The 13,873-nt window shown below is 41.2% G+C and overlaps 1 protein-coding gene across 1 annotated transcript; it reads left to right on the forward strand.

Moving 5' to 3' along the window:
- Positions 1-26: 26 nt before the first annotated feature.
- On the forward strand, positions 27-11,707 carry rnf5 (ring finger protein 5). Its single transcript, XM_079522247.1, has 6 exons — positions 27-548; positions 5,270-5,288; positions 7,649-7,761; positions 7,913-7,970; positions 8,083-8,194; positions 8,645-11,707. The coding sequence occupies exons 1-6, from the start codon at positions 355-357 to the stop codon at positions 8,758-8,760; spliced, it is 612 nt and encodes a 203-aa protein (XP_079378373.1). The 5' UTR covers positions 27-354; the 3' UTR covers positions 8,761-11,707.
- The last annotated feature ends 2,166 nt before the right edge of the window (positions 11,708-13,873 follow it).

The following is a 13,873-nucleotide window of genomic DNA, read 5'->3' on the forward strand; positions in this document are numbered from 1 at the left end:
TTATGAGTTAGTTTGTTTAGTTAATTAATCTGGCCATTCCAGGGGGCCAATTCCAGGGTACACGCGTTCGTCGTTTTCGGCGGAAACGGAAGTGCTCACAGCAGGTACGACGGCTCACTTCACGGCTAGTCTCGCGTGGCCAGACTGTTGCCATTGGGAGATTGTGGAGGAGTTGTCTGGCTACGCGAGACTAGTTCACGGTTGACAGACAGTCACAGTAGGCCGAGTAGGGTGACAGTGACAGCAGAGACGTCTAGTGGGTTTCGTGGAGCTCAGGAGGTCTATAGAAGTAGGTGGGCCGCATTTCTTCTCCCCCCCATTCGACAACAACACACACACAGGGCACAGGCAGCTATGGCGGCCGCAGATCCCCGGTCCTCGAGTGACGGTGGACCGGCCACTCGGGAGAGCAACAGCGGCCGTGACGGTGGTCCGGGACCGGGAGGAGAAGGCGAACAACGGGAACGCGACCGGGCCACGTTTGAATGCAACATTTGTTTGGACTCGGCAAGGGACGCTGTCATCAGTCTGTGCGGCCACTTGTTCTGGTACGAAAACTACGATCCTACTACTAACCAGATCATGTGTATATTAAGAACTCTCTGGGAGTGTACAAATGGAACCAATTGGTTGCCTTTGCTCACGCTCAGAGTTGTAGATGGATACATTTTTGTTTTACTGTGTTGTGGCTTTATTTGTCTCTAGTCCAGTTTAATTTGAAAGGTCTCATACATACATATATAGGCTATGTATGTTATGTTTGCATAGGCTTGTGTGTTAGACAAGATGGCCAACTGGTTTGGATTGCCCGAGGTGCATACTGTAACTATGAAGGCTGTTTATTACAGCATTTGAAGATTATTTATTTCTAGTGTTGGGTTCCCTTCGTTTGTAATGAATGTTAAGTGGGTACAACTTTGTCAAAAGACTAGTCCTGAAACATGACTGTCATAACGAGCGTCATGTGAACCATGGCTATCAAAAGACATGGTCAGAACGGTCACCATTGCCAACAACAAACGTGAAGAATCACATATGGTCCTGGTGGGTTGGCGTTCTACAGTATGTGAATCGGTGATGCATATACAGATTATACACTGTATATGTCCAGTGTCCTGTCATGGCACAGTAGATATTTCCCCTTCCCTTATTGTTGCAAGTCAAGCCATGCAGCTTGTGCTCTGGCCTGAGCTCCCTCACCATGCAGTGCCCACTACAAGTCTACAACCTAAATTTGTTTGCAATTAACCATGGTGAGCCTAATTAATTTGTTTGTTTTTATCAAAGCTCGACCTTAAAGGGTTAGTTCAGATTTGTGGACCTAAAGTTGTCAATACTTGCCATTAATATAGTTATTGTAGGAAGTACTTGCCATTAATATAGTGGTTGCAAAGGTATTAATTGATTGCCTATAGTCCTGTGGTGGGAGTTCTGGTCTGGTTCTGGTGAATATTAAGTAGTTCCAGTCATTTGGCGAGGGCCAAACATAAATTAATCCACAAAACTAGCCTAGTGTCATTTATATTGTTGACCTACTTCTACAATATAGTGCAACTTTCGACCCCTCTGTCACATGGAACTATAGCTTTGTGCTGCTGCTGGTGTAGTGATACTGGACACAACAAAATGTTCCAAGTGATAGAGAGGTCAAAGTTGAATAAAGGAAGTGTATGGTAGAAATGGGTAAAAAATACAAATGACGATATAGTTTTGTGGATTCATTTTAATGTGTGGCCCCCAGACCCCCGCCAAACCGGAACTACTTGATGTTCACCAAAACAAGACCAGAACTCCCACCTCCGATCAGGTTTTTTGGTACCGATCACAGATTGTTTTTCTCATGATCGGCTGTGCGTAAGGGGAAAATTTGAATATTTCCAAAATTATTATACCGGTATGTCAAAACCCACGTCAAAACCATCCCTGTGTGTGAGGAAGGGGAGAATGTTTAGGCCTGTCACAAAGATGCAAAACAATATTATATATCTGATTGAATCAGAGTTGAATGGCTTGATATACCAGCTCAGCCCCCCTTTGTTAAAAGCTGTTTTCATCCAAAGGAATGCAATTCTCAGCAGTAGATTTGATAGTTGGTATTAGGCCATTATACGCATGTGAGGCATACTCAAAACAAGTTTGGCTTAGACTGAATAATGGTGTAAAAGATCGGTTTCTCAGATAGGCTAAATTGCCGATCACCGATCCGTGGCCGATTATTGGAGCATCTCTAGCAATCCGTTATATAATACCTTTTGCAACCACTATATTATTAATGACAATGATTTCATTTCCTACAGGTTTAAGTCCAAAAATCTGAACTAACCCTTAAGTATTTTTCACAAAGGCAGTGTAGAACGTAAACAACTCACGCAGGCCATGTCAGCAGTGTCTCATTCATGCAATTTGGTGTTGTTTACTCACCGCTCCAGAGACTATAGTGAGACTAGACTAGTATAGTGTGGACAATGTGGTTCGGCTAATGTGAGATTAGGGCCATGAGTGTAGGATTGGGGTTAAACCTATAGGCATTACAGTGAGATCCATAGCATAGAATTCTCACACCCAAGTAGTAAACAATCACTATTCAATTGCAAATAAAGACTTTGTGGTCAAGTGTGATTTTCTCTGGACCCTTGCTTGCTAAAGTAGGTTATGTGAGTGGAAATACTTAGTTGAACTGCACAGCTGGGATAGTGATGACTGTTTCTAACTGGGATACACTTGGCCTAGAGTGCTGTGTATATACCACAGATGACTTTATGTGGATGTTCAAATTGTCCATTTGAAATAAAAGTAAAGAAATAATCCAAAACATAACTTCATTTAGAATAGAATCATTTTAACATGGCTTATGGCCCTGCTCTACTACGCCGTCAGTGGTTAAAATAATTTGTATTTAATTATTCTATTTGAACCAAAGATCTCATGGACTGATTAAGCATCTATTAAACAAATGGCCAGTAGACATGGAAACTGGGTTGTTGTTTTTTTAGGCCCATGATATTGGAGTAAAAATAGTATCCCTCCATAGAGCAAGACCAGGCTTTTGACCGCGATATACATATGGTGGACATTTTGCTCTTATGTCCTACTCGGGGTGCACCGAATAGGCAGTCACTGGGCCTATTTAAATATGAATGTAGTTAGTATGGAGGGACCTGCATGGCAGGAGAATGAGATTGTCATATGAACCAGATTTTCAATAGGTCGGTGTCTGGTTGCATCCTTGTTCCTCGTCTGATATAATCAGCTTTTTTATATGTGAGTGTTTTCTAAGAACACTGGTGATAACCATAATGATGTAACATTGAAGTTTGGAGTCTGTCATTGGTCTGTGAAATCTCTGACGACAGATATTTGAGCCATGGTAATTAAAATGGAAGTTCGTCATTTTACAAAGACTAGGTGAATAATAGGCGATACATGTGGCCACATGTTAAATCAGAGTTGAATGGCTTGATATACCAGCTCAGCCCCCCTTTGTTAAAAGCTGTTTTCATCCAAAGGAATGCAATTCTCAGCAGTAGATTTGTGGCAGAGATGTGAGGCATACTCAAAACAAGTTTGGCCTAGACTGAAAACAATACCTAGATTAAGTGTTGGTGTAGGTCAGATGGTTGCCATCTTTACAATGTAGTTGTATGAGAGTCTACTTGGTCACCAGAGATTGGAACATTTCATCAGTTATGAGTCGAACGTTTCCATAATTAGCCCTGCTTCGTTCCAAAATATGTGCAGTTCTCTGGAGGTTTATGCCAGGGCACATGAGCAATTTCTGACACTGTGACCTATGAGCACAATGAAGTCAAACATTTTACCGTTAAGCTGAATTTGATACACTATACCACTGTTTGCATGTGATCTATGTTGGATCATGTGGGTCTTGTTCCTATGAAAGAACTAGTAACAGCATTACTATACATTCTGGTATCAAGTCTAATCGGCTATAAGAGCTCTACTTTTCAGCATTTTGGCCAGACTGCCTCTCGCAATTTCCAAATGCTTCCGTCATACATCTGGAGCACGGAAGCTCTGACCATGAGTAAGCGATAAAGTGGAAGGGAAGCCTTATCGCCACTTCCGTTTCGTCTTTACAGTTGCGCAAATTTATCATCTAAGCATATATAGCTTGTTGCTCAGCAGAAATGGAAATAAAAAAATAAGCTCTAAAGATATTTTTAAAAATATTTTTCCGAACAGAAATGACAAACCGATTACTCAGAGTTCAGGAGGTGTAGTTCCAGACTATATACGGTAGCATTCAGAGATTGTGGAATAGTTGTCTGGCTACACGAGACTGTAAAGCAGAACCCAGGCCAAGTGAAATCTAGAATCGTTCTTCCAGGCTGTGAAATTAACAGTCTAGCCCCCAGACAAACGCTGTTAAATATTAACTGCGAGTTGTGAGACAACCCAACCACTTTTGTTGGGTAAACAAAACAGAAATTATTCAGAAGTCCTGTTCTACAAATTACATTTGGCTTGTAAAGACCTGGATGTGGCTGGTACATTTTGGGACCGCTCAGCCTCTGTGGCTGCTGGACAAAAATCAATTAGTTTCCTGCCTGTTATTGAGCAGAAGGTTACCTTTTCTCTATTTGGGACATCGGGGGGTAGCGACGTCCCAAATACAGAAAAGATAACCAAGGGTCCCGGAAGGGGCTAGAATAGCATTTGTATTAAACCACATTTAATCCACATCCCATGGACATTCACTGAAAATAGCAGCTCTACAAGTTCACAATGCATAACGCAACAGGTGCGCTTGTAGACTTGTCCACGTGAGCTTGCCTTGTAGCTATTTTCAGTGGTCAAAAGTATATAGGGTTTAAGTGGTTAAAATAGGAATAGAAACCTTTTTTCTGTGCACCATGTTACCGTTGTCTATGTTGCAATGATGGTCTTTGAAGCCAGTCAACAAATGTGGTTGCTCTGCACCACCCTGCACTCGCAGAATGCACTGAGCTGTCTGGCCACTAGCATGAGCAAAGCAAAGGTGAGACTGTGAGATGACAGATGGTGCTAAGCTAATTAGCTGTAACGAAGGAGCTAGAATGAGATGAATCACTCACCTTGTTCATATCATATTTGGTTAGGTGGTCTCGGGGGGATTTATCTTCTATTGTATATTCATTGGAGACTAATCGATTGCCAAATTGGAATGTCATTACTATGTTATCACAACTAGCAGACAACCTTTAAGAAAATGGAGCTATTATGTGATCTGTCTCATTAATCTATTCTCTCTCTCTCTCTCTCCCTCTCACAGCTGGCCATGTCTTCATCAGGTGAGACTTCACACAATGTTATTTTCTTTCTTGTTCTGCAGCAGTGGTAAATATTAGCCATGGTGTGCACTGTGCAGTGCAGCCTGTGCATTGGTATCACAGAAGGTGATGGATTGAACTGTAGGGACCACTTCTGTTGACTGAGGGTAAAATGCTCTTAAGGCCTCTGTGTGCTAACATCACTCCTCTACCTCTAACCTATCTTTAATATATTTCTTAATCTTAATGTAAGGTCAGTTGTACAGTGCAACCATTTAAGGGGCATTTGCTCATGCATGGTGCAGTCATGGCCGAACTTAAAAAAGAAAAAGTAAGAGTGGTAGTTATTTTTCATTCAAGTTTTCAGATGGTCTCATTAAAAGTGTCACTGTTACAGTAAGTAGTAACCAATGTAGGTAACATAACAGTGGTATATTAGGGTAAGGATTGAGGGCAAAAGTGTATTATTCATTATGGAACCATTAGCACTGCTATGGACTCCAGGGTCATGTACTGCGAAGCAAGTTCAACATACCCAAGATATCTTTTTGTTATCTGGATTTACTAACCCCAACGACCGTAATCATGCTAAGCTGGAAGAATGTGGTTATCAACCCGGTATGTCAACCCAGGATTTTCCTATTTAGCCAATAGCCATGTGTGTTTGAGCATATGATATGACCAATAGGCCTATCTCACAGCCCGTTTTTCACGCCCACTTCCGGTAAATAGTGGTGACTTTAACATGAGCATTTACACGTTTTTTTCTCTGGAGAATCTAAGTACATTTTCTAATGTAAAAATGTGACAGACCAATATTATGAAGCAAACAATATGGTAAATCAGCTCGAACAGATAGAACAAACCTTACCTTGAGAAAACAAAAGTTGTAGACTTCTTAAATTACCTCTGTTAACATGAAGCGTCTATGGAGTGACGTCACGCTATCACCACTAACCCCGAAAGGGGGCGTATTAAGGGGGGCGGGGAAATTCTGTGAGATAGGCTTATTGCAAACATTAGCAATTCTGACAGAGCAGAGTGGAATATTTCAAACAACTATAATAGCAAACAAAAAATCAACTGCGTGAATGTGTAACTAGCTTGATAAGCTGGTTATCTGTTTCAGCCTCTTGAGCTGTGAGCAGTTGGTTGCAAGCAGTATCACAGCCATTTCATTTTTTGTTTTTGTATACTGATGTCATCCTACAAGTGTGGTCTCCGAGGCTATCCTACGAGAGCAAACAAACTAACTCAAAAACATGAGAAAGGACATCTGCAAAGACATCACCAACCCTTGTGACAAAATTCTAAGTTAAAATCATGTACCAGTAATGACCATCACATAAGTCTTCGGGTCAAGTTTTTAATTTGTCTCAAAAAGACCAGAGGATTATGATCAAAACATATCAGATAACGGGCTAGATCCCACTTTACTGTTTTTTTCAAACAGCCATTTTAAGCTGTAGTTTAAAAAAAAAAAAATTAGTAACAGATGGGATGGTCAATACCTGTTTTATCCTCCCACAATAGTACAGCTGTGGCCCCACTGCCATTTGCATCCGCCTCGAACTAGCTGGCATCTGGAAGCTTGGGACAGGCAGGACAGGAGAGCTACCTAGGAGAACTTCATTACAGTACAGATCACAAAAGCAGAAACACCCCAAAGCACTCTTGTGCTTTTAGGATACGAAACTCAAACTAAGCCTGCTTAACGCTTAGAATTATTTTTTTATTTGCCCCCAAGTTTTACTACGCCTAGGACTGGGTTTCAACTGAAATAGAATAAAATATACCATAAAATAAATATCTAAATGACCATGAATATCAAAACTTTCCAAGAGAATTGATCGTCCACTAGGAGGTGCTACACGTTGATCATTATCACGATTCACGAACATATGCACAGCGTGAAGTGACCCACTATCGTAACCCTGTAAACCCACTGAACTTCTCACTAACCCCAATCCTGCTTTGTAGTACGGGCCTCTGATTGAGTCAAGGCCAAAACAACAAATAAACGGGGAACAAACACAAAACAAAGAGCAGCTGACTAATCAAAATTCCAAAGAAAAGGAAAGAAGGATGGGTTACTGTAAAACAAAGGAGAATATATTTCCATTGAATACTTCACTGATAAATGTCTCTTAAAGGTAAATGATTAACCGCCCTATAAGACCATGCCTGGTCTGGCAGTTCACACTGAACACTAGAACTGATTACTAGAACTATATCACTCACCAGTGTATTTCTTTTTAATAGTTGGTGTGAACTAGTCTGCCATCCACTTGAGTTAGAACGATTTTTAAAACTATTTGTTATAGTTATATGTATACAAAAAAAATAAAGCAGTTAATTGATTGTCTGTCTGTTCCATTCAGTGGCTGGAGACACGGCCTAGCAGACAGCAGTGTCCTGTGTGTAAAGCAGGCATCAGCAGAGAGAAAGTCATCCCACTATATGGCAGAGGAAGCTCCAGTCAGGAGGACCCCAGGTACTCTACAGTAAAATCAACTGAGGGTGTACTGTACACATGGAACCAAATGGACCCATACTTTGTCTGTGGAAGAAAGGGGAAAATCACATTTGAGTTCGGTGCGACAGTGATCCTATAATAGCTAAGTGCAGTTCCTCTTTGTCTCCAGGTTGAAAACTCCACCTCGGCCTCAGGGACAGAGGACAGAGCCAGAGAGTAGAGGCGGGGTGAGTCTCTGCTATCTCTTGATAATTGCACTGACGGACTCAGCGAAACGGTTATCTGCTGTATGAGAGAGTGGATATAATGTGTCCATGATTTGTGTTTTTCATTCAACAGCCATTCCAGGGTTTTGGCGACACTGGCTTTCACATGTCTTTTGGCATCGGTGCATTCCCCTTTGGCTTCTTCACCACAGTCTTCAACACAAATGACCCCTTTCACAGGGCAGGTAAGGAAAACACAAGAAACAGGACTCACTGGCATGCGCTTCCAAAACTATGGAATGAACTTCCCATTGCAATCAGAACTGCACACTCACTCCCGATTTTCTGCCATAGTCTGAAAACTCACCTCTTCAGACTCCATCTTAACCCATAGAACTTACACTAGCCTCGCAGGCGTATGCAAAGGCTAAACATATGTAACTTAGACAGTCACAGAGTTCTATGTGACTGTCTAAGTTACATATGTTTAGCCTTGTGTATACTTGTGATTTCATTGTACAGATATTCTACTGTTAGATGTTAGGTTCTTACTTGATCCTTGATGACTTTCTAATGTATTTGATATATTACCATGTGTTAACTTCATGCTTACTATAATTCGCTCTGGATTAAGTGTGTCTGCTAAATACCTAAATTGTGCTACAGTATAACCCATATGTTTATCCCCACAACAGATCAGTATGCAGGTGATCACCAAGGCAACGTCAACCCGAACAATGGCAACAACTGGCAGGACTCTCTCTTCCTGTTTGTGGCCATCTTTTTCTTCTTCTGGCTCCTGAGTGTGTGAGAGGCAGCCGGATAGCATGCATGAAAAGATGGACAGACGGATAGATGTGCTAGGGAGGGATGAGCTCCAAAAATTCACACACTGAAGACAGACACACACACACAATGCAGTTATCTTACCTCGCAGGTACTAAATGGGAGAGCAACAACAGTGTTTTACATGAGAGATAGGGTGTTACATTGTCTCTCCTAGCAAAGGGAGGTTCATATAAGGTTATGTTCTGTGATGTTAATTGCCTCGTCAATTTATGTTAATGGAAATAAAGTAGATGGTAAAAGGGGAGATTCGATATGCATAGTATTCGGTCACACACGTCTTGGTAGCAAAGAGGTGATTGTAATCAAATAAGAGATGATTATCGTTAAATGAGAACCATGGCGAATGACCTGTGGCGTTGTGCCCATGTAGTAGGGCAGAACATGCCATATGAGTACTATGGATAGGATGCTGAGTTCAAGCCCTGCACCGCCCCCTGTCCTCTGTAGTCTGTGTCTTGTGCAAAACCCACTTGGCAAATAAGATCGTACACTCACCAGCAGTGTTGGTACTCCTGAAAACAAGGGTCTCAAAAACAGTCAAAAATCATATCGTACTCTTTCCTCTGTGTGCACTTGTAGATAAAATACATGAGGGTTTAGGGGACTAATTTTAGGGCGTTTCACAATGGAAATGCAAGACTGTCTTGAAGGTGTCATTAGAGACGGTATTAAATAAGTAAAAACGAATTTGGTGTAGTGCTGCACCACTGTAATGTCATAAGCATAGAAGAGCAGAGCTACAGGCAAGTCATAATTCAGGACTGAACCAGAAAAGCAAACTGGGGCTAATAAAAAAATAAAACAGGGTAATGTGAATCCTGTGGAAACACGTCATTGCTATAGCAACTTTTATTTTTTCCCAAAAGGCCAAAGAGTAGCAGATCAACATGTACGATCTTGGGGGAAAAAACCTGGACAGAGTCCTGTTTACAATTTTCCTCTCATGTAATGATCAAAACCTTGCAGATTTTACGAATACGCAAGGATGAGTAGGACTTTAACACAGATGACTAAGTAGGAAGTAGCGATAGTACAGATGGTTACGCGTTTTATATATTTGTCTTAACAAATACTGCCATTGCACTGTGAAGTCATTTATAGACAAGACCTATCCTAACAAAATAGATTGGACGGGGTGTTGGTGTTGAGAGCCTGCCCTTCATTCTTTGTTCCTTTTCACTATCCTATAGGACATGTTAAGTAACTCTGTATGTCTTACATCTAACTTATACTTCATTGTACGATGCAGTCATACGAAAAAGTATAAATCTAGACTTCATACTCGATGGGATATTACAATTTGTAAAAGTGTGAGGTTTGCCCAGCTCAGCTGCCATGTGTGCTCTGTACAGACTGTACAGGATTCGCACATGGAGCACAGAAAGTAAAAGTCAATCCTTCACGTGCGCACCATAACAATATTAATTTACTGCCTAAGTTAATACTTGGTTGCACGCCGGTGTTGTACACTGAAAATAATAAGCTCACAACATCCAATGCAACACAACACAGACCGGTGTGTAACTAAGTAAAACTCAGGCTTCTGCAGTCTGGGAGAACCCCAGGCAGAGTAGCTAGACAAAAGGTGCTACACGGTAATAAGTAATAACATGTAAGCAGAGTTGATAACGTGGGTTGGAATCCTTTTAATTCTCAATGATGTAGTAGTCTGCAGCCTAACCTCCATGATGTGCTACAGTTCAGAGAACTGCCACAGTGTGATAAGATTCAATGGAGCACTCTTCTTTCTATTGCGATTATTTTTTGATTGATTTTTCCTGATTGTACTTTGTCCGTTTGTGTGTCTATGGGTGAGTGTGAGTGTATATATATATATATTTGTATATATGAATATTGTAAATGCCATTTTTACTTCTTTCTGAATGGATGGACAGCTTTGGGAAATGAGACTAGGTGTAAATGTGCGAGAACTGGCTAAATGAGTTCTTTATCCTTTCGAGCAAGCAACGATCTGACAAGTTCCTGACATGCTTGGTTGTGTTCAAGCCTCCTGTGCCCTTCACACCCGAAAAAATAAAACAAGTGACCAAGGCTTAAACATGCCATCGGCGACTTGCAAACACTTTTGCCCAATAAAATACAAGAACGTGACCCATTTAGATCTGGAACACCTGTATGTTGTTATACCTTTCAAACCGGGAACACCTCTGTCTCACATTAGCTGTTGCTATTTGTTGAAAACTTTGAATAATGAAAATTAAGGTCAGGATTTCGAAGGCGTTGGTGGAATCGGCCTCAGGTCTAAATGGGTTTTTAAAGGGTCCCGGAGTCAAAACATTACCATTAGTTCATCCTTTCCTGCCTCTAATGGCTTGAAATACTAAGAACTAGAATAAGAATGGCTGATTCAGCCCATTTAACACATGCAATGCATACTAACTGACCTTCATTGGTACGATTCAACAGAGCCACTTGTTGGCAAATTCACTGTTGGACAAAAACAAAAAAGTAGCAACATCAGTTAATGTTCCCGCTAGTCAAATTGAACCACTGTCATGAAATGACTTAAAAGACCAAGGGCCAGTTTAGGGTCTTTGTAGACGACTCCGTTAATGTACATAAATGTAGTTCAGTTTCCACTAAACTGATCCTATTTAGTGTCAAACCGCACTTTATCTAATATCATGCAATGGTGAGAGACGGCAACAAGGGTCATCTATGGCACAGACAGGACGAGCAATGGGGCTTGTCATTTCTTGCATACCATTGTCTGATCAAGCTACACATTTGTATTATGAGGCTTTTTGTGACACAAAATGCCACCCATATGTCTCTTTTGGCAGATTAACATGAAGACATTGTGCAAAACCAAATTGGTGTAGGAGATTAATGAAACCTGTCAGTGAGAGATGTCTTCTGCAATCTGAATAAATAGATGTTTAATAAAATATACTTGTAATGTGTTTTTTCACATCTCTACATTACGTAATATAAGGCGATTGGATTTTGGCCATCATTACTTCGCAAAGTACATGGTGAAAATGTTGGGCTTTCTGAATGTAGTTGTCCTAAGAAACATATGAATTACAATAATACATTTATAACACTTTAGCAAAAGGCACTCAAATAAGCAGGACAAAAAACGACCCTTTCTTGGGGTAAAACTAACTAACTTTTTTTTTTTAAAGTTATTTTTAAAATCATCTGTGGATTGTGGAGCTCTCAAGTGGTAATTGTTTAGAGCTCTCTTCTTTTTTCTTTTTTTTTTTTCAAAATCTTTTCATTTCCTTTTTATAACAGTATGGGTGGTCACAGGTTCATAGAAAAAATAAAAATTAAATATCAGATTTTAGTATCAGTGACTGAGGTAAACAAACGTACTGTATAAATCACAGAGATCGTGGGCAGACATAATGAAAAGACTGTTAGTGCAAAACATGCCCCTTCAAGATAAAAGAAAAACATTTTCTCCCCTTCTAGTCCCAATTTAGTATAGCCAATTCCCAATTCCCCAGCCTCTCTACAAGTACTCCATCTCTGCTAACCCCCACAATCAGTCATTGGGAGGGTGAAGAAAGCCTCGGGTCAAGCCAACATCTTCTTTACACCCGACAGTGAAAGGTCTCACTAGGGGGGCGTAACGCATGTGGAGGTACACGCTATCCCCCCCACCTCCTCCCTCCCCTAAACAGGCGCCCTGACCGCTTGTGGGGATCATCAATGCAGCGACAAAGATGAGCCCTCCCCATTCAGCTTCCCACCCGCGAACACGGCCAATTGTGTTCGTTGGAGCGCCTGGCCAAGCCGTATGCACCATGAAGGCTAAGCTCCATGGTGGTGGGCAGGAACTTTAACCTGCACCACCCGGACTGTTTAGAGCTCTTTAAGTATTTGCACACCTGTTTATCCTATATAAGGCAAGTGATAACAGCACTCACTCAAATCCACTACACAGCACGGTTGGTAACGTGTGGTGTGGGGGACACCAGCTAAACTAAATTATCTATAGCAAGAACTAAATGGAACCCCACAAGTGTGTAAAACTTTGAACCAAATGGACTTCAGTTGGTTCTCGGTGTGACGTCACATTGCCTACATAAGCAGTGAACAGGGCTACTTTAGAATGCATTAGATAATCTACGCCCAACCCATAATCTAAAACTCTAGGGACGCACCGATAGATTATTTGTTGTTTTTATTTGGCCGTTTTGTGCCAGGGAAACAAATACATCTTCAATACAAGAAATAAATGTTCACAATCTACAGCTTGGTATGCTGCAGATAACCAACACACCAACAAAGCCGATGCAAAATGTATGCTTAACAACACATATCGGCTGCCGTCATTGGTTAATGTCAGTTTTATTTGCCGATACCGATATTGACCGATAATAGCAAATATCAGCCGATACCGATATGTGGACCTATACATCGGTGCATCACTAATAAGAACCTAAACCCTAAGGAGGCAGCTGACGTAGCCGTCATACAGTCTAGTTAAAGAGAGAACCTTTCAAATGGGTGTCCATAGCCTAATGCTTCTTCAAACTGGGGTCCTTAAAACGTAATATATTGACAATGCATGTTAACAGTGCTGTGTGGATTGTGGTGTAAAGTACTGTATGATGAGAATTTACTGTACATTTTCAGTTGCTCATTTACTTACAGCACAGGAGACTTGACAATACTCTCTTCTACCAACTTTACCTCACTTGAGTCATTCCTCCACATTCCTCAAACCTGTCGTCTCCTCAGACAAAATGCACGTGGCTGCTAGACACATGCATGCTGTGATGTGACCTTGTACAGAGGAAACATCACATGTTCATTATTCCATACTTCACTAGTTTTAGGCTTGAAGTGCATGTTCTGTGCAGTGACAATTTAATGTGGAAGAAGCCGGATATCAACTAGAACTAGAAAAAGTGCCCCTCGGGGCACAGGTCTCCACCAGGGCAGGTCAGGTTGTGGCCTCCTGGTGGCGCTATAATAGGCCAATGTGAAAAGGGTGCCATTTCTTCATACACCTTTGATGGCAATTGGATGATTTGAGGCATTTTGTTCCAAAAATGTGTTTTGCAAAAATCTACCTGTTGGTGGCGCTATAACAGGCC

The sequence above is a fragment of the Electrona antarctica genome (assembly GCF_951216825.1).
Source record: "Electrona antarctica genome assembly, chromosome: 15".
Lineage (NCBI taxonomy): Eukaryota > Metazoa > Chordata > Actinopteri > Myctophiformes > Myctophidae > Electrona > Electrona antarctica.